The 25589-nt window shown below is 44.7% G+C and overlaps 1 protein-coding gene across 5 annotated transcripts in view; it reads left to right on the forward strand.

Annotated features, from left to right (window-relative positions):
- Positions 1-25589, forward strand: part of LOC135499498 (prolow-density lipoprotein receptor-related protein 1-like) — a 65334-nt gene that overhangs the window by 35145 nt on the left and 4600 nt on the right. For 4 of the 5 annotated variants that reach the window (XM_064790273.1, XM_064790275.1, XM_064790277.1 and 1 more), the window contains 51 exons: positions 28-198; positions 413-560; positions 808-1057; positions 1266-1496; positions 2450-2473; positions 3564-3747; positions 4017-4129; positions 4293-4589; positions 4762-5019; positions 5264-5528; positions 5858-6145; positions 6420-6682; positions 6785-7244; positions 7562-7766; positions 7914-8103; positions 8372-8605; positions 8925-9158; positions 9404-9556; positions 9779-9907; positions 10102-10230; positions 10484-10615; positions 10840-10959; positions 11227-11484; positions 11774-12261; positions 12952-13534; positions 13836-13977; positions 14262-14365; positions 14617-14751; positions 15199-15318; positions 15482-15636; positions 15992-16208; positions 16356-16472; positions 16970-17083; positions 17363-17482; positions 17679-17789; positions 18446-18580; positions 18766-18885; positions 19205-19342; positions 19612-19712; positions 19846-20031; positions 20365-20543; positions 20792-21015; positions 21426-21614; positions 21929-22139; positions 22796-22906; positions 23176-23283; positions 23606-23751; positions 23979-24227; positions 24350-24481; positions 24765-24915; positions 25309-25440. In XM_064790273.1, the coding sequence (XP_064646343.1) occupies positions 28-198; positions 413-560; positions 808-1057; positions 1266-1496; positions 2450-2473; positions 3564-3747; positions 4017-4129; positions 4293-4589; positions 4762-5019; positions 5264-5528; positions 5858-6145; positions 6420-6682; positions 6785-7244; positions 7562-7766; positions 7914-8103; positions 8372-8605; positions 8925-9158; positions 9404-9556; positions 9779-9907; positions 10102-10230; positions 10484-10615; positions 10840-10959; positions 11227-11484; positions 11774-12261; positions 12952-13534; positions 13836-13977; positions 14262-14365; positions 14617-14751; positions 15199-15318; positions 15482-15636; positions 15992-16208; positions 16356-16472; positions 16970-17083; positions 17363-17482; positions 17679-17789; positions 18446-18580; positions 18766-18885; positions 19205-19342; positions 19612-19712; positions 19846-20031; positions 20365-20543; positions 20792-21015; positions 21426-21614; positions 21929-22139; positions 22796-22906; positions 23176-23283; positions 23606-23751; positions 23979-24227; positions 24350-24481; positions 24765-24915; positions 25309-25440 (9654 nt within the window). The remainder of the gene's footprint in view (positions 1-27; positions 199-412; positions 561-807; positions 1058-1265; positions 1497-2449; positions 2474-3563; positions 3748-4016; positions 4130-4292; positions 4590-4761; positions 5020-5263; positions 5529-5857; positions 6146-6419; positions 6683-6784; positions 7245-7561; positions 7767-7913; positions 8104-8371; positions 8606-8924; positions 9159-9403; positions 9557-9778; positions 9908-10101; positions 10231-10483; positions 10616-10839; positions 10960-11226; positions 11485-11773; positions 12262-12951; positions 13535-13835; positions 13978-14261; positions 14366-14616; positions 14752-15198; positions 15319-15481; positions 15637-15991; positions 16209-16355; positions 16473-16969; positions 17084-17362; positions 17483-17678; positions 17790-18445; positions 18581-18765; positions 18886-19204; positions 19343-19611; positions 19713-19845; positions 20032-20364; positions 20544-20791; positions 21016-21425; positions 21615-21928; positions 22140-22795; positions 22907-23175; positions 23284-23605; positions 23752-23978; positions 24228-24349; positions 24482-24764; positions 24916-25308; positions 25441-25589) is intronic. The other variant, XM_064790274.1, reaches the window with a different exon arrangement.

The following is a 25589-nucleotide window of genomic DNA, read 5'->3' on the forward strand; positions in this document are numbered from 1 at the left end:
TTAATTGTTGATTTCTCTTGATTTCAGCCTGTTGTTTTGGAGCGACTGGCACTCTGCCCGACCGAGGATCGAGCGTGTTTCAATGAGCGGCGAAGGCAGGAAGACCATTGTTGACATCCGTCCCTTGCACGGTGCAGGGTGGCCCAATGGGATGACGTTGGATTATGAGAATGTCCGCCTCTATTGGATTGATGCAAGGTTTGTGTTATGTCTGCTTATGATTGGTGACGTAATATCAGGTGAATTTTAGATAAAAGGACGTGATTGTTGCCAACTCTGTGTTGATTCTCCAACAGTGTGTATCATCTGACTGGAAGAAAACTCTACTTATGTTTAGAGGTGTGATTTGATGTCTCTGGAGGGAATCCTCCATACTCTTCCTCAAAGGCATGGTACTTTTCTTCATGTGCAGGTCTGACTCCATCCACACGGTGAACTATGAGGGCGGTGACCATCGCCTCGTCCTCCGTGATCACACACATCTCTTCCATCCATTCGCGATCACGACCTTTGGCAATCATGTCTACTGGACCGATTGGAAGACGAATTCACTTATCAAGGTAAGCGTGACTGTTTCTGATGTGTTGGAATCTTTTTCCCACAACATTTGAAGAGTAAAGTGACACAATCTTCTTCAGGGTTCACTCTGTACTTAGGGAAGTTATTTCCCAGGAATATTTCTCCTCCGAGGCAGGATCCGTGTTTTGCTTGCCACTTCGGTTAGACTCCATGTGGATTTATTGGCCCAGTGACTCTGACTTCAGCCAGGCAGAGGCGTCCAACCGCAAATCTATAACTTTGTTGCAGGCTAACAAATGGAACGGCACCGATGTCAAGTTTGTCGATCGTACCATCACTCAGCCGTTCGATGTGCACGTCTATCACTCGTCCCGCCAGCCAGACTGTCCAAATCCGTGTGAACACAACAATGGAGGTTGCTCCCATCTATGCCTGATCAACTCGGACCCGAGTCTTGCAAACACGGCACATAAAACACGTGCAGGATGCGCTTGTCCTCATCTGATGAAACTGATGGCGGACAAGAAAACGTGTGAGAGTAAGTATCAGAAGAGTCGACAGTTCCAGAAAGACCAGCATTTCTGTGGTCATGAATATCAAATAAGAATGCATTTGTAACCAACATGTGCAGAGAATATCAGACCTTGACTTTTGCTTTTGTTGTGTTGGGAGACAGAGATGTGGGCTTCAGTGCTGTTTCTTTCCTCTTGACAAAAATTGTAAGAATCATTGTTGTCTTGTTCCAGAAAATGACAAGTTCCTGCTCTACGCCAAACCAAATGAGATTCGTGGCGTAGACCTCATCGACGCAGACTACAACGTCATCCCATCCCTAACGCTACCTCACATCAGCCGTCCGGCAGCCATTGATTACGACACCAAAGATGGCGGCAAAATCTATTGGACGGATTCAGAGAAGAATGTTGTAAATCGTGTGAACCTTGACCTGAGTGGGATGGAGACGGTCACAGATTCTGGTGGGTGAAAATATTCAGATTCGAATTTGTTTTTGTTTTTGCAGTTTTGTGTTTTCAAATTTGTGTGTTTTGCTATTGAGGTTTTCTTGCTTTATTCTTTTCATTTTCCCACCTTTTTCATAAGTTGACACTTGAAACCTGCTTTTACATTTGTTTAATTTCCGTGTTCTGGCAGTAATTCCTATTCTGCCAGAAACCCCAAATCCTTGAAACCCTGTCTTGTTCCTGCTCAGCATCTGAACTCTGTAAATACCTGTAAATACACATATTAAAGTGTCTACCCAGGTACACGGGGAGGGGGGGTTGATGTCCACTACTTATACGGATCCTAAAACAGCTCGCAACAAGAGTTTTTTGTTGCTGCAACCAAGGTCACATGCGACATTTGATTTGAGAGGTCATTGGAGGTTGCTTGCCACCGAAATCAGTGCTAGGACCTGCAATCATCTCAAACTTAGCGATTAGTTTTGCCTAGCTTCTGCTAACAATCACACAACCGTTTTCCTCACAGCGCCCCATTCGTGCGTTGGGGTGAAAAATTACCCAGAATGCCTCAAAGAGAGGCGAACATACTTGCGCTGGACGAAAGAGCTCCATCCTGGTAAAAAGCGTTTGATTTGAGTTTGGTGTGGTGAGAACATAACCCGGAGGATGCAGGGCTTGGGCAAAGAATGCCTAACAAATTTTCAAACGACCATTTATTTAATCAGCCCATTTAACCCCTTGGGTATGTGTGGCAGGGTTAATCATTGGCCTGGGCTTATAACATGAACAAGGTTGGCTGTGAGATGAAGTTCGGTCACAAACAGGTGAAAACCTAACTAACTTTAATGGTATGCATGTACATGTACATCCACCTCACCCGATTTTTAGCTCAGTGAAATTTTTTGCTTGAAATTCTTTCTCTACTAACACTCTGTGTACATAACCTGTGTAACTGTTCCATTGTTTAGCATTGGTGGCTAGAAATGTTTCCGGTGAGTGGGTTAATTTTGGAACGGTTTCGTCATGAGTTGTAGCGTGAATGAAGCAATTTTCAAGGCAAACCTTGAACAAACTGTTTGGAGGGAAACACTCCACCTTGTGCTGGCTGCCAAGGTGAAAACTTCTCTGGATTTCTCCGCCTTGAATCTTGCTTGGTCACTCTATTTCATTTATTTTGTCTCCCGTGCTGCTCCACCAGCATGTGCTCCTATTTCAGGGGGGAACTGCTAAACTGTGGTAGTTATGCTTTAAACATTTGGCTGCTAATTATCTCTTGCTTGGATGAAGTACGAGGCAATTTATGGACAAATTATTGTCTGCAGTATTTAACCAGGAAACACACTTCAGTTGGAAGCATGCAGTCCTATATGAAGCAAACCGGTTTTAATCTGCTACTTATGCTAATTCATGCAAGTATGACACATTGATGGTGATTGTTATGCATGGCTTGGGCTGTTTTTTGTATCTGCCCAAGAGGATATGTTTTGTATGCTAATGGTCCTGTGACATTTTTGCTGTTATGACGCATAATATTAATAACAGTAGTGCTTTTAGTGTCTATAATCATGCGGGCTGGGCAAAAAGTCATCAACGTATAGACTCGACTGAAGTGAGACTCCTAGGGCAATCATTTGTGCCAACAAGAGATGACACTGATACACATGATCATCTCTGAAAGCCTGTTGTTTTCTGACTATTTTCAAGAATTAGTAAAGACTAGCCTTTATTCAGTCTTTCAATATGAGGAAAGTTATCCTTTGATGAGAGGATTTTCACATTTGACCATGTACTGTGCATTATTTCCCTAAAAGTGTGTTGTCAGGGGATCCTACTCCTTATGATTTCCCTTTTCCTGAGTAGCACCTCTTGCAGCTCAGAGGGTAAGCATCTGTCCATCCTGACATCACGTCTGCAGTGTATGTCATGTGGCAAGATGTCATTTCTAACAGAAGCAGATAGGATGAGTTGGGATAAGTTCTCTAATCTTCCCCTGGGGGCACTAATTGAGAAAGAGGTCCTTTGAAGTATAGCAGCTGATGATTTGTACATTGGCTCATAAGTTTTCCCTCCCATCTTTTCTAGAAATCCAACATCCGGAAGGCTTCATCATCGACTGGATCTCTGGGAATATGTACTTCTCAACGTATAACGCCAACGGCGGCAAGGTTTCTGTATCCACACTAGATGGCGCCTATAGAGTCGACCTCGACTTAGTCACCTTGAAACTGAAGAAACCTACATCTCTTGCTGTCCATCCCCAAAAAGGGTGAGTGTCAAATATCTGTTACCATCTAGGATTCCTGTCTTCAGTCAAATACTCTCATGAGATTTCAATTGAAAAGTGGCCTAATGGGAAAGTTGGCCAGGTTTTCTGGGTATTAAAGAGCTGCCCATTTGACTGTGGCTTGGATGTTGCTCAATTGAGCTTTGTCTCTTGTCAGAGCAGGTTTCAAACCTGAGATCAGGACACGTTTCCCTTTGTACGATGGCTGCCTGTTGTATCCCTAACGACTTTCAATTCTACTTACCTTCCAGGAAACTCTTCATCGCCGACACAGGGTCGACCAAACCTACCATTTACTCAGGCAATATGGATGGGAGTGAGATGGACGTCCTTACGGTTACAACAGCCGCCATGATGCCACAAAGTAAGTCAAACATCACTGTCAGTGCGCTGCATAGGGGTTGCTCATTTGAAAACACACTTAGAACTTGTCTGATCTTGTTGCTATGGAAGTGTTCTTTATATAGGTGTCAAGTGAAGATCATAATGATTTGACACGAATCAGAATGATTGCTTTTCACCTTCAGATTTGACAGTTGACACGACCAACGACCTCCTGTTCTGGGTCGATGCGCTGACCAACCACATCAACTACTGTAACCTGGACGGGACAAAATTACAGAGCATCTTGCTACCGAACATCACCGTGGATATGGTGATCACGGCCATGACAGTCTACAAGGAGTGGATCTATTTCGCGGCCGGGACGCTGCATAACGGAATGATTTATAAGGTGAAGAAGGACGGGACAAGTCTTATGATCGTACGCAATAACACGGCGCATGTGAATAGTTTGAAAGTGTACGATGCGGACATTAGGACAGGTATGTCATACTCTCACTAAGTACAGCAAACCAATTATCATACAAGGTATTAAAAAACTCTCACCTTAGCAGCCCTTAGCTTTGAAATCCTTTAGAGGGGAAGCAACTCGGGATCTCTGCTACATTAAACTTCATCAAAACACAACCTGTTGAATGGTATTGTAATTTTCAGGTGATAACACATGCAATGAAAACAAAGGAGGCTGCGCACAGCTCTGTCTGCCGAAGAGCGCGACGGAGAGCGTCTGCAGGTGCACCCTGGGATACGTCCTTTCCGCCAGTGATATGAAGAGCTGCATTGGTCTTCATTCTTTCCTGATGTATTCGACGAATTTTGCGATCCATGGACGGTCGTTGAAGCTCCCTGACCATGCAGCACTCCCACCGATCTCACAGATATCTGAAGTGGTGGCCATCGACTACTATGCTGGTAGGTTACTAATTCATCACCTAGAGGGTGTCCTTGTTCATGGTTACAAAGCTATCTTTCTTGCCATGCAAATATGTACATCATGTGATCGTCACAAAATAAACTGAAGTCCCTACTGAGTGATAGACTTGAAGAGAAAGTAGTTCTGATGAACTTGTGTGAACGTCTGCTTTCTTTGCTTGTTTACATTATCAGCATGATGTCGTCTGCTTCCTATACTGATGTTTATATCGTCTGTTTTCAGCTGATGACTACATCTTCTGGGTAAACAACAAGGCGTCCACGATCTCCAGAATCAAACGTGACCTGACGCAGCGTGAGATCATCGTGCGTGGAGGACTCATGGGTGTCGAGGGCCTGGCGGTAGATTGGGCTGCAGGTAACCTGTACTGGACGGACCAGGGTTTCGGCACGATTGAGGTTTCGCGCCTGAATGGTTCAGATCGCTATGTGGTCCTGTCCAACGACACGGATAAGCCAAGCTCCATTGTAGTCCATCCTGCCAAAGGGTAAGAAAGAACAAAATCTGATTCGATTCTTTGGGAGTCATATCAGTCAGGTTTCTAGCATTGTGTCGTATCATATCTCCTTGTCGTTGTGATGTTTTGATCAACACCAGGTTACACTTTCTCTCCGATGTCAACCTGCTGAGTCAAACGTAGTACACAGTCTCGTTCCAAAGATGGTGTGGAGAGCCAAGAGTTATATTTCATTGAAACTCATGCTGGTACACCTTGAGGCACATTCAGAGCTTGTCATAGAATCCAACCTCTTGTGTGTTAGAAGGGCAGTAGCTGTGGTCTGTGTGGAAACATTGTCAGCACTTGCTTCTTTACAGCTTGATGATCTGGAGCAACTTCGGCACCCGCAACCGGATCGAAATCGCCAATCTTGATGGGTCAAACCGCCGTGACCTCGTCAATGAAACAATCTACCAACCATCAAGCATCTACCTCGACTTTGCGCCGGACGGCGATTATTTGTACTGGTGCGACCGAGCGAGTAACACGATTGAGAGGGTCAAGTTGGACGGGATGGTAGCAAAGGGACGGGTGACAGTTCTGCGGAATTTGACGTATTGTAGTGCCATCGCTGTCTATGAGGATTATGTTTATTGGACAGAAATGTGAGTTGAGTTTGGGTCCTGGCCTTAAGCTTTAAGAGTTTTTGAAACATGATGTTTAGGAAGAGGTTCAAGTTATTTTATGTCTTCAGATATAGGGAATGCTATTATGAAATGTATAGTGGCTTTCCAACTCATAAAACTGAGGAGCAAGTTGCAGAGATTCACTCTACTCTACCAGAGCTATTCAGTTTGTAAATTGTCTCGCGCACACAGTGGCAGAGAAAGCAGTTGATGCTCGACCAGTAGTTACCACAATCTCCTTTCTTGTTTACAGGGAGACTTTCAAGTCACGTGTCATGCGCACCTTCAAGAACGGCACAACAACATCGAATATGACCTTCATCAAGGTCAACGACTTTAGCACAAAGAAAATCCTCAACGATTTGAAAATCTTTGACAAAAATCGCCAGCAGACGACCAACATCTGCTCTGTTAAAAATGGCGGCTGCCAGGATTTGTGTTTCTACCTCGGTGAGGGGAAAAGGAAGTGTGCATGTGCTCATGGGAAGGCTTCAGCCAATGGCACCACGTGCGAAGGTTGGTTCAATTGTTTGTCAAAAATGAATAATTTTCTGGATATTTGTTGATTATTCTTAGTGAAATGGTTCAAAGATTTTTAAATTTGAATTTGAATTTCAGATCATGGTGAGTTCATCCTATACTCCAGCATCTCAAGTATCGACGGCATTAACATCATGGATCCGGACAACAAGAATGCACCAATCAAATCCATCCAAAATGCCACATCCATGTTTAACGTCATCGGGCTCGCGTTCGACTTCGAATCAAAGATTGTCTTCTTTAGCGACCTGAAACGGGGCGATATCCAGCGGGTGTTTGCTAATGGGACTGGATTTGAGACTGTCGTCTCGGGTGTTGGTTCGGCCGAGGGTCTGGCCTACAATCCCACCTTCAAGGAGCTCTACTGGACAAGTTATTCCAACTCCTCCATCAATCGTGTCAGCTTCGGGCTGCGTCCAATGGCAACGGGACCAAACGGTGTGGCTGTTGGTGGCATGGAAAAATATCACAGAGAGACAGTCGTACAGCTGGATGCTGATGATCACCCGCGCTCTATTGTCATAGATACGTGTAAATCGTAAGTGTGAGAAGCTCAACATTTGTGGTCTTGTGTCGCTAACCTCTTTGGTAATGGTATTTGTGGTCCATGTGCTAAAGGCTGTTAGGCTAATTGACCTCTGCAGCCTGAAGGTCATTCATCCCGATGGCCTAGTGGTTAAAGTGTCTGCCTCGTGAACGGAGGTTTGAAGGTTCAAGACCTGCTGGTCACCTCTCTCTGATGTGGCCAGTCAGCAAGTCGCCAGCTAGTTAACTGTAGGTTACAAGCTGCCTTCTCACGTGGTGCCTGGCATGAGAGATAGGGGTTTGGAAGTAAAGAGTGTCAATCTTTTCCAGCCTTTTATTCTGGACCAACTGGAACCCGAAGAAGCCTAGCATCCAGAGGGCGTACCTGGGCGGCTGGGACGTCAAAGCGATCATCACCACCAACATCCGCGTACCCAATGGCCTCGTCATCGACCATCGCGCCCAGAAACTCTACTGGTCCGATGCTGGCCTGGATAAGATTGAGCGGTGTAACTTTGATGGGTCAAACCGAACTGTAAGTGTTGCATTTCTCTCTTTTATGAGTTGATATTTCCCCGACAAGAATGCTGCCACATCCCAATGTGCCTGTTATTGGTGTTCATGTGAACGCAGCTGAACTCATCGGTGCTCACAACAACTCCTCACTGTCACCTTATTCCAGGTGATCATCTCAGTCATGCCGCAGCACATCTTTGGCATGGCCCTCCACGGTGACTACCTCTACTGGACAGACTGGGTAGCTCGTGCTGCTGTCCGTGCCAACAAATATGATGGCTCTGGGACCAAGGTGCTACGGAAGACCGACAGACAACCGATGGGTATTGTTGCTTTTGCCGAGGAAACTAACAATTGTGAGTACCTTTCAAAGACCAAGCATGTGGCTGCAATTATGTTCAGTTCTAAAAATAACAAGGAATGATTCAGTGTGACCTTGGCTTGACATCAGTTAGGGAACATTTGTATTTGCGTATTGAGAATTTGATGGTGTGATGTCATCATTGATCCTGGCTGCACATGTCATTGTTTGTCCCCTTAGCATTAAATTCTTCAGCATTCAAATGGTTGATGTCCAGGATGATGAATTAGTCTGCAGGTTATTCATGAAGTACATGATTTCAGGCAACCTGAACCCGTGTCATAGAAACAACGGTGGATGCGCTGGAACGTGCAATGTGGACGAATTTGGCAACGTCATCTGTAACTGTACCAAGGACGGTAGTTGTCCAGGCATGAAGAAGGCGTGTGCATGGGACGACTACCGCTGTGGTAACGGAACGTGTATAAACATTGAGAAGACGTGTGATGGCGTCAGACATTGTCTTGATGGTGGAGATGAGAAGGTGGATTACTGCCGTAAGTAGATTTCATTTCACTTCGGCAAAGTTTAACAAAACTTTCTTGGGTCAGCTTTTCATCAGCAAGGCAGAGTCCTAATAGGGGCTGTGATACATGACAGATTCAAATTCCTCAGAATGTACTTGGTGCTGCCACCATGGTAGTCAACTACAGTAGTGTCTGTTGGCTGTTTTCTACCTGAACTTTGAGTTCCTTTTCTGCAGACGTCATCCAGGTTATATCTGGTGAATGTTTGGAAGAATCTTTCCAAAGTGATTCCTTGAATACTTCACACTTGTTCAGAAAAATCTGCATTTCATATTTGAATTGTTTCCAGGCCACCGCACCTGCCCCGACAACTACTTCCGCTGCAGCAGCAGCAACAAATGTCTGAAATGGTTCAAACACTGCAACCGTATAGACGACTGCGGTGACAACAGTGACGAGGCCGTCTGCCCGTGTCCGGATGATTACTTCCAATGCAATAACAAGACAAAGCACTGTATTCTGCGGAGTCATGTGTGTGATCACCATCCTGACTGCCAGTCTGGCGAGGATGAGGTCCATTGTGGTACGTTATATTACTCGGCCAGACGCCCCAGTGTCATTTGGGGTCTTGGGCGGTGACATCTGCTTGACCTGACAAAATATTTGGCAAAATAATTGGAGGAACTTGGTTCAGATTGTCAAAATGATCGACTTTTCTTCAAATTTTTTGCCACCAATACCATGATTGTTGAGAAAATATGGTGGTAGTCGTTGTCTGCTGAGATTGTGGTTGAAATTTCCCATTTTACAGTTAACATTTACTTGCAGATAATGTCGACTGCAACACGTTCACATACCACGGCCAGGAGACGTTGAAACTGACGAAGTGTAACACGACCACAGCGTGTGTCAGTCCGGCGTGGCTCTGCGATGGGGAGAACGATTGTTGGGATAATTCGGATGAGAAAAATTGTCCAACGGGTGAGTTTACATTGGGGGAAACTGAGGCCACCGATCGAGTCAAAATAAAGCGTTTATCCAAATCAGAACACTGACAGCACCATTAGAGAGTGCAGATTTAGAGGTTTAAAATGAATGATCATGTTTATAGGTTTTGAAAATTGGACTTTTTCGGGGTGATTTTGTATCACTCACCTGGTCTCGTTCAATTTCCTGACTAATCATAAGATTTTCCTCCCACAGCCCAGACCAACAAGACCTGTGGAGAAGGCAACTTTGCCTGCGAGTCCGACAAAAATACTTGTATCCCGTTGTCGTGGAAGTGTGACAAGAGTCCTGACTGTGCTGATAAATCAGATGAGAAGCATTGTGGTATGTTGAGTTTTGAGTCATATTCCGTGATGGTGTGCGGCAACTCCTCTCAGAAATATTACCAGGATAGGATCTCTGAAATTTTCTTCAAATATTTCTCACCTGTTGAGACATGTCGTCTGCTGGTGTCTGGGATTTCATGCGACCAAAAGTGATTGCTATTGTAAATGTTACTATTTTGTTGATTTCCTCAGACCTCACGTGTGATGAGAATCAGATAAAGTGCGGAACAACAGCCAATGCCAGCGTCTGCATCCCCAAGGAGTGGCAATGTGACGGAGTGAAGGACTGTCTGGATGGCAGTGATGAGCCGGATACATGCCGTAAGCTCAATTATTCATCAAATATTTAGATTCTTTACCAATTATACAGCAGTACTCAACCACTCAAATGGAATTCTGACAAGTATCCTTGAGATTGATTGTAGCAATGGAACATATTGACATGATATTGAAATGATATTTGTGAGCAGTTTGAATGAAGACTGGTTATCTGTTTGTTAAAATGAACAGTTGACTACGTTGCGTGACTCATCTTATACTGACGGAACTCTGAATGATTTCTATTGACTTTCAGCTGGTTCTAAGACCTGCCCGCCATCCTATTTCACGTGTGACGATGGTCATTGTATCCCTGACGACTGGCTCTGCGACGGGAATAAGGATTGTGGGAAGGGTGAAGACGAGAATGTCACACGGGCAAAATGTGGTATGTATGAAAATTCCAGAAAATGACAAATTTACCCAGAATGACACTGTGAAAATCTACTATTTCTGGAGTACTTGTATTTGGTTATTTTCCCAGCCATTGCCTTCATGGTTTAAGAATAATGAGTCGATGATGTGCATGATGAAACATCACCAAGCAGGAGATGGGATCGCCATACTGCCTAGACAAACTCGTATACTGAGCATTACTGATCTCTCTTCCAGTTGACAGAACATGTGGGCCAAAGGAATTCCGCTGCATGAGTGGAGAGTGTGTGTGGTTTGATTTCCGCTGCGACCATCATCACGACTGCAACGACAGCTCGGATGAAGGACCATTCTGTAGTAAGTATTGCCCAAGAATCAGTTCTTCTTTGTTTTTAAAGTGAGTGGAAAAACTTTTGAGGAAAGTATTTACCTTGGTAACATCACACTTCCCATTGTCAGCGTTTCATCGTGACACATTATTCACAGCACTTATTATTGGTAAAGTTTCATTAGAAATAACATTGGGACTTTCTGTTGTGAGGACTTCTGATGTCAGTAGAGGGGGATCCCGTAGGTAACAAGTTGAACAAGAGAAAGTATTTGAATCATACAAATATCTTACAGATTACCCGGTGTGCAAGGATGGGTCTGACGGTAGTGCTGCCACAGAGTACCAGTGCAAGAATGGCCAGTGCATACCGCTGAAGCAGAAATGTGATGGCCGCTATGACTGCACAGACCTCAGCGACGAGACGCGAGAACTCTGCACACCCAAAGTTTGCGACAAGAAGTTCTTGTGCAAGAGTGGAAAATGTTTGAACAATTCATTGGTTTGCAATGGAAAGGACGATTGTGGAGACTTCTCAGATGAACAGTATTGCCGTAAGTCTACTGATTAAACAATTACAGCAGAGGTGGCATCATCTGCAATGATCTAGGGCAAGTCACTTGACTTCAGTTGCCATGACTTTCAAAGTGAGAAGTAAAACCCTCGAGGTCCTTGTAGTTGGTTCCTATGCCAGGGCAAGCACACGTCACTTCATGTCAGAAGACTCCCTCTCCTTCACTTAGACCCGTTCAGAATGGAAGTCACTGAGCCAATCCAGCTTGACTTAGACTTTGAGTAAGTTTTGAAGTCAACGCGGTTTAAATATGAATATTTGGATTTCAGATATGAACGTTTGTGCGAGTGGCAGCCGTCAAAACCCATGTGAATACAAGTGTGTGGATCTGATTGCTGGGTACCGATGTGAGTGCGCTCATGGCTACAGGCTGAATAAGGACAACGCCACATGCTCAGACATCGATGAATGCCAGGAAAACCTGCCGTGCTCCCACTATTGCTCACCACACAACCACGGACAGCTCCATACCGGCTTCCGTTGCTCATGTGCCAAGGGATTCCAACTCCAGGCTGACAAACGCTCATGCAAGGTTGAAAAGATCGCCCCCTATCTGTTGATAACGAACCGTTACTACATCCGTAACATCACCTTTGAGGGCGATATGCAGCTTGTCACGAAGGCGTTAAGTAATGCGGTGGCATTGGATTTTGATTGGACGGATCAGATGATATATTGGTCAGACGTCACGAGCATGGGGAGTAACATCAGTCGGATATCGCTCCAGACTAATGCATCCCGCACGCCTAAACCTGAGGTGAGTATTGCTCCAGGTCAAGTTCAACCTTCGTCTTGAACAGACGACATCCACTGCAAGGATGTGTGCACGCCTAAACCTGAGGTGAGTATTGCTCCAGGTCACGTTCAACCTTCGTCTTGAACAGACGACATCCACTGCAAGGATGTGTGTGCGCCTAAACCTGAGGTGAGTATTGCTCCAGGTCACGTTCAACCTTCGTCTTGAACAGACGACATCCACTGCAAGGATGTGTGCACGCCTAAACCTGAGGTGAGTATTGCTCCAGGTCACGTTCAACCTTCGTCTTGAACAGACGACATCCACTGCAAGGATGTGTGTGCGCCTAAACCTGAGGTGAGTATTGCTCCAGGTCACGTGCAACCCTCATCTTGAACAGACGACATCCACTGCAAGGATGTGTGTGCGCCTAAACCTGAGGTGAGTATTGCTCCAGGTCACGTGCAACCCTCATCTTGAACAGACGACATCCACTGCAAGGATGTGTGTGCGCCTAAACCTGAGGTGAGTATTGCTCCAGGTCACGTGCAACCCTCATCTTGAACAGACGACATCCACTGCAAGGATGTGTGTGCTGTGGATTGTCTGTGATCTTTAGAGAGCAATGCTTGCATGTTTGCTTCTCCTTGAGTCTGTAAACCTCAAAGTAAGTCAGCATTCTGTTTGTAATGTCTCCAAAACCACTTGCAGGTCCTGCACTCCACCACACTGAGAAACCCTGATGGTATTGCCCTCGATTGGCTGGGCCGCAATCTATACTGGTGTGACAAGACAACAGATACAATCGAGGTGTCCAATCTTGACGGGAAGTTCCGCAAAGTGCTGGCGAACACTGGATTACAGGAACCTCGTGCCTTGGCGGTGCATCCCCTACGCGGTTACCTCTTCTACACCGACTGGGGCAACAATGCCCACATCGGTCGGATGGGAATGGATGGTGGTGACCGCCGTTTCATTGTCAACCAAGCATTAGGCTGGCCCAATGCGTTGACAGTCGATTACATCACAGACCACATCTTCTGGGCTGACGCCAGATTAGATTACATCAAGATGGCCGACTTAGAAGGCAAAAATGAACGCGTCATAATTGCACAAAACCTGCCACATATTTTTGCGTTGACGCAGTTTGGCGATTACTTGTTCTGGACTGATTGGGAACAGAAGGGGATTGAGCGCGCCAACAAGTTCTCCGGGGAAGATAGGAAGGTGCTGGCATCCATGATTCATCGACCGATGGACGTGCACGTCATTCATCCAAAACGCCAACCACAGCGTGAGTATATAGAGGGCGCACCTTTCTGTCTTCAGTGAGCTATGAAACCTGTGCTGTTGTTGTACCTGTGTAGTCAAATGAGACATCGAACGCTCCAACCTTCGTTATGAGTTCAAGAACACTAAAATGTGTGTGAGATCCTGCTCGACGATGGTGTTGATCTCATGAAATGTGATTGAACTCTTTACTTGAGTATTGCCTGAAGAACACGACCTTGGATTTAGAGTTGGATACCCACTATTAAAGGGAAGTGGGTAAGGGTGAGGGTTGGATTACTAATCTGTTGTCCTTAATCTTCCAGCTCGGATCAACCCCTGTCATAAGGGAGGCGGCTGTAAGAATCTCTGTCTGATCAAGAGCGGTGGAAAGGGACGGACGTGTGCTTGCCCCGAGAATCATTACCTCGCTGCTGATGCCGTTAGTTGTATTTCTAACTGCACAACGTGAGTTGTCTGCTGAATCCATGAATCATCTTTGTGAAGCCAGAGACTATTATAGATAGGGTTGTATGGTGGTCTTGTGGCCATGGTCCTTGGTGCCATAAGGACCAGTATACCCTGTCATGATATTCTGCTCAGTTCTCCAGATTGCTTCCATGAAAGGTACAACATGGGCATGGGATTAGGTGGCCAGGATAGGAATGTGTTTACACGCTGCCATGTGTAGTGTCACACATATGCTGATTTCTGATAAAGATTTTTGATTTCTTGACATGGTTGCTTTCCAGGTCTCAGTTCAAGTGTCGCGACACATACAAGTGTATCCCGTTCTGGAACAAGTGTGATAGAGTGGATGATTGTGGTGACAGATCTGATGAAGGCCCAGACTGCCGTAAGTTCTACACTCACTCCCCACGCCGCCAACATCAAATTTATATCCAAAATTTTCAAATCATTTCCTAGAATTTGGCCTGAGAATGATTACAGGGAAATTTTCTTCTGAATTTTTACGGTTTCTCTAGAATTTCTCAAAAAATCAAAAGAACTCATTTTGTCCTCATAATTTTCAATGAAATGTCCACAGCAGAACGTACCTTCGACTGCCAAACTCCCATCTTCTCAGTGCTCCATCGTCTCTTGCAGCTCCCTACTTCTGCCCGGAGCCGAACATGGTTCAGTGTAATGACTCGACCAAGGCCAGCTCGCACTGTATCCCACCAAGTCAGGTCTGTGACGGCGTCAAGCAGTGCAGGGATGGATCTGATGAACAGAACTGTAGTAAGTCCAAACAGAGACATTTTGTCCAAAATAGAATACACGTTCCAAATTTGATGAGATTTTGAAGAAGTTTGTCATTTGGTGGAAAAAAATTTTTTGAAATTTTTTTCAAAAATTTGCCTGCGCCAACTTTGATGAAATTTTGAAGAAGTGAGTCATTTTGCAGAAAATTTTTTTTCTTCCAAAATTTTCTCAAAAATTTACCTGAAATATCTGAAAATTCGATGCTTCAGTTTTGATGAAATTTTGAAGAAGTGAGTCATTTTGCCGAGATTTTTTTCCCCTCAGATTGTTTCTGACAATCTTTCTGAAATATCTGAAAATCTCATGACACAATCTTCAGTTTAACTGAAACATACCTATGAATGATGTTTACGTCAAAATGTAAGTGCCAGATAGAAAAATAAACAACTTTCTCATCAAATTCTATTTCAACGTTTCATTCAGAGCGATACACGTGCCTGTCGAACCAGTTCAAGTGCTACACCGATTCGCGGTGCATCTCGCTACCTCAGCGCTGTGACGGCCGTGAGGACTGCTTAAGTGGCGAAGATGAGCTCAACTGTCGTAAGTATTGAACAACCCCTCCTAGCCTCAAAGACTCGGAAGACATTAAGAAATCTACTTGGATGAGTCATATATGCCACCAGTGCATGGATCATGCCACCTCTCTTCTAACTTCGTTTTCTTGCCACACTTCTAAGATCTCTGCTCTCTCGTTCGTTGACAGCAATCACATCATGTCCTCCCACGAAGTTCCGATGCCGTAACACAGGGCGATGCATCCCGTATGTTTGGCGCTGCGACGGCGCCAATGACTGTGGCGACATGAGTGACGAACCACATGACTGTAAGAACAAGACGTGCCTTGAAGGGTACTTCCAGGTAGGTGATGCTGATCAGCCAAACTAACACCCTGGTGGACCCAGATCTGATACCAGGCTTTACATATTATGTCCTATTCCTTGTCAAGCAGAGAAGCAAACTGGGGTTGAATAACTTCAGGTAACATCAGCAGCTTCATGGAATGAGACTTCAGCCACTTTGGTAAAAATCTCAGTTTGCCAACAAGTGAGTTGGCACTTATGTTAGTAGGGTGATGTTATGCAAATAACAACATTAGATTTCATACCTTTGGTATTAATACAGTATTTGCCTTTGCAATACAATCTTGATATCGAACTATTTCTAGCAGTTTTAGCACTGTAAATTGAACTTCAATGCATCTGTGTGCTTGCAGTGTAACTCAACTGGTCAGTGCATCCCTGACAAATGGAAGTGTGACGGTGAACATGACTGTGGAGCCAATGATATGACAGACGAACCAAAGGACGAATGCAGCCAAGCAACATGCTCTACCACGTATTTCAAATGTGAGAATAATCGTTGCATTCCTGGTAGATGGCGCTGCGATTATAGTAACGACTGTGGCGACAATTCGGATGAGAAAGGCTGCAGTAAGTATTGGGTTATGTTGTAAGAAGTTTTCTGATTGGTTGATGCCTGTCCTAGGGCTTTGTTGCAGCCAATAGAATGTTCTGTTACTGCCTTGTTTTGGAAATTGGTTCAAAATAAAAAATTCGTCAATATTTATTTGTTTTCAGAATTGCGTCCATGCTCTGAGAGTGAGTTCAACTGCTCTAATGGCCACTGTATCCCTCACTACTGGCGTTGTAACGGTGAAAGTGATTGTAACGACGGGAGTGACGAGAAAGACTGTCGTAAGTTCACTAAGGTTTTTGTCCCTAGTTGCGTGTTTCTCCAGTTGAGTGCAGCACCTGGAGGTACGCATGGAGCCATCAGGTTGATGATTGTGATATTTGAAGCAGATATTTTGCCATGTTGATGTGATACTTAGTTCTCTTCATGCCAAGAGGGCAGATCAGGCTTCTATCAGCAGTTTCCACCTTTTTCAGTCGGCAGCCTGTTGGTGGATGTTTCCCCAGGTCAGACCAAGCTGCTTCAGCTCCTACTCTACCGTATGGGCAAGGTCTCTTTTGGACAGCATCTGTTTCTTTACCTGTTGGCTGTCCCATGGAGTGCTGCCCTTGGGAGTGTGCCTGGTGGGCACACGTGTTCCAGTCAACTCCAACCTTGCCTTTCAACAAGTCCAGCTTGATGTGGTACAGGGTTATGTCTGCTCTGATACTCTCCGTTGACAGTCTTTCATTTTGCTCACATGTAGAATCATTCCTACTTTCGTTCCTTTTCCTTTCAGACCAACAGTGTGCGGGCAAGTTCCAGTGTGTTTCCTCTAACTACTGCATCCCAACAAGCTGGAAATGTGATGATGAGATCGACTGTGCAGACGGCTCAGATGAATCTGGATGCAGTAAGTGTCAAATTTTGATCTTGGGGAGTGTCGTTTGCTCATCTTGACAAAATCTGTAGGGACAGATTTTGTTGAGATGGTTAATATGAACAACTTTTCTTCAAATATTTCTCCAGACAGATGTCAATATTTGAGAAAATGTGGGCTTTAGGTGTCGTCTGCACAACAAGCTGGAAATATGAGTTGACTGTGCAGCTGCTGTTAAACTGTTTTGTAGTCTTTTGGGTGACATAGCATCAGAGGCAAGCTTGGTATGTTCACATGTCTCATTCTTTGCAGACAAGACGTGCAGCACGGGTGAGTTCGCCTGCGATAACGGCCACTGCATCCCGGGATCTTGGCGTTGTGACGGCACGGATGATTGCGATGACAACTCGGATGAATTAACAGGATCCTGCAGTAAGTTTCTTCTAGAATTTGAAGATAGTTTGAGTGATTCTGTGATAATGGTATAAAGTGCTTGCAGGAGGATCACTGGGTCAGAGGGAGGGATGACAAACTGTTGTGATTTGGTCAGAAAATGCACCTCTTGCTGATTGGACCTTTGGTGCTGTGGAATAAGTTTCACATATCGACCTCATTTCCTGTATTTCAGAAAACCTGACCTGCCCCGGCCGCCACCAGTGCCCAGATGGTGTGTGCATCCTGCCCTCCCAGGTCTGCGATGGCATCAATCATTGTGCAGATACTTCAGATGAACAAAATTGTAAGTCCCGTCTTCTGCTGTCCGGGTATCGGCTCTGAAACCCCTTCCTTCTCTAGACCAGAGAGCTCTTAGTGAGTGCTTCCTTCTCTAGACTAGAGAGCTCTTAGTGAGTGCTTCCTTCTCTAGACCAGAGAGCTCTTAGTGAGTGCTTCCTTCTCTAGACCAGAGAGCTCTTAGTGAGTGCTTCCTTCTCTAGACCAGAGAACTCTTAGTGAGTGCTTCCTTCTCTAGACCAGAGAACTCTTAGTGAGTGCTTCCTTCTCTAGACCAGAGAGCTCTTAGTGAGTGCTTCCTTCTCTAGACCAGAGAGCTCTTAGTGAGTGCTTCCTTCTCTAGACCAGAGAACTCTTAGTGAGTGCTTCCTTCTCTAGACCAGAGAGCTCTTAGTGAGTGCTTCCTTCTCTAAACCAGAGAGCTCTTAGTGAGTGCTTCCTTCTCTAGACCAGAGAGCTCTTAGTGAGTGCTTCCTTCTCTAGACCAGAGAGCTCTTAGTGAGTGCTTCCTTCTCTAAACCTTGGACAATATGCTGGAAAGATCTATCAAAGTAACAGCATTTGAAGGCGATGTTTGTAATTCAGTTTTACTTTTGGGTAAATCTTTCATGTTCATGAGAAAAGAATCGTCCACAAAGATCAACACGATGTTATTTCTTGCAGGTACCCTGGGTAGTGGATGCAAATCTGAGGAGTTTGAATGCGAGTTCACAAAACAGTGCATCCCGAAAAAGAACGTTTGTGATAAGTTCACGGAGTGTGAGGATGGATCTGATGAATATGTGTCACTCTGTCGCAGTAAGTCTGGTTTGTTTGTTGATCTCACAGAGGGCAACCTTGTGTAGCCCAATGTTGGCCATTGCTCGAGTGAGCAAGTGGGCACCAAATCGTAGCCTATTCTCAGTGAGAGTGGAACTCAAGGCTGATAACGCACGAAACTCATCGTTATGTGTTCCAACATGTCCAACATCTTTAAATTTCAGATTCTGTTGTTGACTGTGGCGCCCTCAAGTGTGAATACAAGTGTACTAAGATCGGGAGTACTGCCGTCTGCTTGTGTCCTGACCATAAACAACTCGCTCCAAATGGAAGGAACTGTATAGGTAATTCATCAACATCATTTAGTTTTATCAGATCAGATCAGATATTCTTGTACTCTCATACCATTGTCTCTTTACAAGAAGGCATATGAACCGACCATTGGATGCCATGATCTCTTACCCAAGCCTGAGTTTCAGACTTATGTTGCATCATGATAGAATCTGCTCTGATATGTATAAACACCTCAGAGCAAACACCAAAGAAGAAGTCATGATGTGATCAGTGTTCAACTTTCACACTTGAGGTTGTATGAAAGAGCGGCGAGAGTTGGTTCAATGCAGTGAGTCATAATGATTGGAATATTTGCCGTCTTTATTTCAGACGTCAACCAATGTAAGATCTGGCGAACCTGTGAGCAGAAATGTGAGAAGAATCGCGGTGGCCACAAGTGTTCATGCGCAGACGGCTACATCAACGTGGCCGTGGAAACCAACGGGCCGCCCGTCTGCAAGGCACAAGGTAAAGTTTATCATCAAAGTTCAATGAGAAAAGCCTTCTCTGAGTTTGGTTGCCCATCTACAAAGACAGTGGAACCTGCTTCTCTTTGAGGCGGAGAGATGGCTGTATGGATTGGGAGGGTTCTGGTTCCGACATCCACAGGAGCAGAGACTGAGCTAAGAGGATTTCTCTGTAGGCTCGGGCTTGTAGAATCTCATGAGAATGCCCCGACCCTTCCATCTGTCTGTCACACTGTCCTTCATGTCAAACCTCTTCTCTTCACTTCGCAGGCAACCACCCCTACCTCCTGATGTCTGTCGAGAACGTCCTACGCAGTGTTTCACTCAATCTTGGACAAGCTGGCTTCGGAGTCTTCACAGAGATACACAAGGTAGGTAGCGACTCCTTGTGGCAAGGCAAGCGTGAGGAATCAAAGACCATGTAAGATACACCAGAAGGATTCGTGGTATCTGCCGCTGCTTTTGAAGTGTTTGGGTTAATTCCTGTCTTTATATTCCCCACAGCACACCAAGAAGGTCGAAGCCATTGATGCCTTCATCAATCCTAATGCCAAGGCTGGTGAGGACAACATCACCATCTTTGCTGCCACCTATCAGCCAGCTGCCATACTTAGAATGCCATTCAATGATAAAGAGGTCGTCCGTACAAAGCGATCGGTAGAACTGAGTCAAGACCCCCAGGCACTGCCGGTAAGATCATGTTCATAGTTTAGGTTGTGGGCAGAGGTGTTGTTTTTCCCCATCTTGGGCCCAGCAGTAACCATGGTCAGTATTCCCTCAGTGGTTTCTTGACTCCAGTTGGTCGCGATATTGAGTGATGACCATGGCAATCACTGAACACCTACATGGAATCATGTTATGAAGGTCGAGACTCCCAAACCATAGACCGCCTCAGGGCGACATTTTCTAAAGACTTGGAGGAACATTTCTCACGATTTCCATTCGAAAGTCTGTCCTGAAGTATTCCCAAGTGTGACTTTCTCAGGTATCAATCAAGTCAATAATTGCCCATTCCTCTTCCAGCTTGAGGGTCTCCAAGAACTCCGTGGCCTCGCCGTCGACTGGATCAGTAAGCGTATCTACTGGACTGACGCTGGTCAGGATAAGATTGAGATGGCCAACTTCGACGGGACCGATCGCCGGACGGTCATATCAACCGATCTTGATCAGCCACACAGGATTGTGGCACACCCGCAGAGCAGGTTGGTTACCCTTCATCTGAAGCTTGAGCGTATCTTGAATTCTATCAGTCCTGCCCTTGTTACATTGACTCGATTATATGGAAGATATTGCCTGTTGTCAACATTTGAACAATTCCTTGTCTTGTTTGTGTAGCTAGATGAAGGTTGGAGCTCAGGTTGCACCTAGTTGGGTCACTTCCAGTTCCTATTTTGGCTCCAATGTTTTGCCAAGGTTGGTGTTAATTGGGTGCCTCTTTGATTTCTTTCAGCAAAATCTACTGGACTGACTGGGGTGTCAATGCCAAGATCGAAAAGGCAAATCTCGATGGCTCAAACCGCACCACCCTTGTGACCTATGACCTCATCTGGCCGACAGGATTGGCTATCGACTACCCCAATGAGAGGCTCTACTTTGCTGATACGAAAAAGGGAACGATCGAGACTGTTAATTTGGATGGGAGTGATCGGAGGATTGTCAAGACTTTCCAGAGAAGTAAGTCACAGCGAGTCCGTGTTCTTTGAATTGAAAGTGGAAATAATCAGTTAACGTTGGAGGTTCTATAATCTCCCTTTCATCACAACGTCATGTGATGACCGTTTATTCATTTGAATAATGTCCTGATGTAAATGACGCCAGTTGAAGTCCTGTTGCAAATATAGGCCTTCAGACGTTTGACATGGGCCTCCACTCCACTCAAAGGAGACTGTGCGCAAATCAGCTCTCATCACTCATTGAGCACCAGGTAGAGAGATTCTCCTAGTGCATCACGTAATGCATTATTCCACTATGCAATGAAGGCTACCTGGATGAATCATCACATGGCAGACTTTACCGGAGGCCTAGCTTTATCGGAGACTGACACTGTCCTAATCTCATCATCATATTCATAACCTCTTCTCTAGATGACGACAAACCTTACATGCTGGATATATTTGAGAACAGTCTGTACGTCACCACTTACAAGAATAATGACGTCTTCAAGATAAACAAATACAACGCCTCCAAGCAGACGTACATCGTACGAAACATGCCGTCACGTACGAGGGTCGGCCATATTGTTATCATCCAGGAACAGAAACAGACACGGAAAGGTAGGAAGTGATGCAAGTTTTGCACAACTACAGATCATTCTTATGAGCCAATCTTGTTTGGTTGCTAGGAGGAACTCACATCATGTTGGGTGGTGATGCAGCAGTTAGGCCCTGGGGGCTGTGATAGGGGATATCCTCATCATGAGCCTGGCCAGACCTGGTCAGATCATTACCTGTAAAAACATGCCCACTATTCCTGCAAGAGCAGTAATGGCTAAAGCACCATTGTCTGGCCTATGAAGTATCATCAACTTGGCCTATCATGCTGCAAGAATAACTTGACGTTTTCTCATAAATGTATCATCTCGTTTCAGTGCCTAACCCCTGTTCTCAACTCCTGTGCCCCGGTCTCAACACTCTCTGTATCAACCTGCCCTTCCTTCCACCCAATGACCATTCATGCATCTGCCCCAATGGCTACAGCCGTAACGGCCATGACTGCCTCCCGGCCAAGGACTGCCCCAAAGATCTCTGTATGAACGGAGGAGTTTGTCAGAGAGCGGAAAACAACCAACCAAAATGCAGGTTAGTGTCTTCACATGTTAAAAGGTGTCTCTGATGGTAGCTTTGTGAATCTGGATGAGTGTTATCCCCAAAATATTTGTGTCATGTACAAGAAAGGTGCTAGGTTTATGTTGATAGAGTATCAGTTGGTGTGATTATCGTTAGACTGTTAGTTCATGGATCAGGTGACATGTTGGATCAACTTGATGTAAGACCAGTGCGACATCTCCTCAATATTGAAGAATACTCTTCAACTTCTCTAAATGGACTCTTCTAGCTGTTAGCATTACACCCTCTCTATCAAGGACACTGATTCTATGCCAGAATCAGCCACTACTACTAGATTTGATTGATGTAATCTGTCTCTATTAACAACATCATTTTGTCAGGCCAAGGGTGTCCTTAATAAAGAGGTTCCAATGTATTTCTGTAGTTTCCCTGCATGATGTACCCAATAAGGAGTGAGGGTTTGAATTCATGGTTTAACCATACAGTATCACTTCAAAATGTGCTCCTTCTGAAAGGCAGTGTCCAAAAAAGCTGTCTTCTGCTGCCATATTGTGGGAATAAGTAGTTTTGGTGTTAATCAATTTGTCGTTCTTTCAACTCCTCACTCCATTTTGATGTTTATGTTGTTGTTGTTGTGGTGGATATGTGTACGGTGTATCTCCTTGCAGCTGTCCCAAACGCTATTATGGTGCGTTCTGTCAGAATGAGCGCTGCTATAAAAATATCTGCCTCCATAACGGCACATGCAACGTTGATGATAAGTTACAGGTGTCCTGCAGGTAATTTCAGCTAATGATTCGTTTACTAAAGATTATATTTGATCATGAGATAAGTTTATTAGCCGATGATACTCATCGAGGACTTTCTAATGAGTCATTTTAGCCGAACATAAAATCAACAATACGACAACATTCCTCACTGAAAAGTTCAGTCAACATTTGTGGTTTACATTCTCAAACTTATCATCTCAGATATTGGGAACTTCTTGTATCAAACATGGAGATCTTTGTCATGAATTTCAAAGTAATAATATTATTGTCTTCTTCAGTTGTCCCATGGAATATTCTGGCAGCCGCTGTGAAGTCCACAAGTGTACCAGCTACTGCCAGAACAATGGTAACTGTACAGTGGTGCCAACCGGCAAGGCTTTCTGCGAGTGAGTAGATGAATCTTTCGTTGAGTATGTAGGCTGATGATACTGATGCTTGACATGTCTCTGTCGTTGAGCATTTTCAACGGTCTCTATCATAGGGCTCAACAGAAACTTATGGGTACTAAATAGTCTCTGATAGATCACTTTGAGTCTCTTCACATTGTCCACATGGGAGATAGTTACTACCAGCCTGGTCTCTTCCACTCAGACCACTACACCACATGTCTTTATCCACTTGGAACAGATCCCTGAAGCGTTGGTACTTCCACTGTCAATAAGTACACCTGCCAGATTGCATTCTGACACTTCATTTCTCTCAACCCAGGTGTCCATTCGACTACGGTGGTCCACAATGCCACACAAAGAGAACTGATCTGTGCAAGGACTACTGTTTGAACGGCGCCCTCTGTGTGGTGACGGGAGAAGCAGGCAACGAAAGACCGACTTGCGCTTGCAGAGACGGCTTCACTGGTGAGTTTTCCAGAATGTTCTCTTGTCCAATGAGCTGTTCACTCAGGCAATAGGCAAGAAGATGTTCACAAACACAGCTTGTTGCCACGTAAGTCTCATTATCCAGGGAACTCGTCAAAGATGTGGTCAGTGGTCATAGGTCTGGTCCATGGGTCCTGCTTTCAGTGATGAATTACGCGACCAGAGATGAATCCTGTGACTCAATGTCTGTTTTGTTCTCTTTCCAGGAGAAAGATGTGACCAGTGCAAGGATCACAAGTGTTATTTTGGCGGCTACTGCAATAAAAACAAATCCTGCAGTTGTCCAATCGGATTGAGTGTTGATTACAACTGCAAAGAGACGGACTGTAAGGGTTTCTGTGCCAATAATGCCACGTGCCGATTGGACGATAAGATGAAGCCAGTTTGTGTGTGTCCGCCGCGTTACCACTCGTTGAGATGTCACTTAGAAATGTGTGAAGGTTTCTGCAAAAGAGGTGAGATTTTGGAAGATTTTTCTGAGACTTTTGGTGATTTTAGATGGTGGCCACTTTTCTTTGGCAACGATTTTTACAATAGTAAATTAAGAAAAAAGCTTTAATGTGCAACTGTCTTTCAGGAAACTGTAGTTACGATGATAATGACCAGCCGAAGTGTACATGTCCACCTAGTTACCGTGGCAGCACATGCGATCAGCTGATATCAACATGCTATGAGGGACTCTGTAAAAACAATGGAATGTGTAAGCTAGGTAAGACCGAGTTTTCCCAATAGAGGGCTGTGATGGGGATTCGCTCTTGTATTCATTGTATGCCACTCACTGGAGTTGAACCTAAATATGGATAACTAGTCGAGTCAACCTTTGATGTTTGTGACATCACGTCAGTCGTGACATCAAATCAACAGAGGCTGACCACATAACTCGGTGATGTTCCCCCATTCTACTGCAGGTGGCGCTCATTTGGAAAGAGGCGAAGAGACTGTTGTCTATTTTGTTTTTTCCCCCCAGCATTTCTAGTCTCATATTCTTGCAGATAAAAATGAAGCTGGTAACCCACCAACATGCATCTGTCAGCCAGGATTCACTGGCAACTTGTGTGAGATTGCGCCAGGATGTGACAATTTCATCTGTGAACATCATGGGTATTGTGTACAAGATACAGAGACTAAAATGCCAACGTGCATGTAAGTAGATAACTCTGAAGTCTAGTGGTTGTCGGAAATGTAAACGAAAATGACTCATATTTCTATATTTTCATGGAATTCTAACTGAGTTTTTGGTTAACAGAGAGTCCTGTATGACTAAAGAACTGATGGGCCAGACTCTAGAATCATCATTCAGTTCACCCTCCGTGGTGGGCATGATGGTGAAATGTCAGTTTCCAGTTAGAGAGGCTTTAAAATCACTCCAGAGCCATTTGTTTCTCGATATTGGAGTTTGAAAGTTGATTGATTCACTGTAGCTGCCCGTTAATGTATCAGAGAGGATATGTAGAAGCTCTTAGATAGAACATTACTTCAGAACATACTGTATAAAAATTCCACCTTTTTCAACCAATTTACTTTTCTGACTTTCAGTTGCTCCCATTTCTGGACAGGTACCCATTGTGCAGAGCCCTCTTCAGTCCAGTGTAAGAACTACTGCTTCAATAATAGTACATGTATAGGGTGTACCATAGAAAATGCTGATTACAGCTGTAAAGAATGCACGTAAGTTCTGTTTGTAATATTTTGGGGTATTGATGTATCATGAAATCTTAATTTCATATCCTACAAAATGTGTTACAGTGGTGTGGTGTATAGGTTATGGTGTTGCAGTGATAATCCAAACATCGGGAGTTTGACCATGGGCAAGTTAA

This window comes from Lineus longissimus, chromosome 15 (genome assembly GCF_910592395.1).
Source record: "Lineus longissimus chromosome 15, tnLinLong1.2, whole genome shotgun sequence".
Classification (NCBI taxonomy): domain Eukaryota; kingdom Metazoa; phylum Nemertea; class Pilidiophora; order Heteronemertea; family Lineidae; genus Lineus; species Lineus longissimus.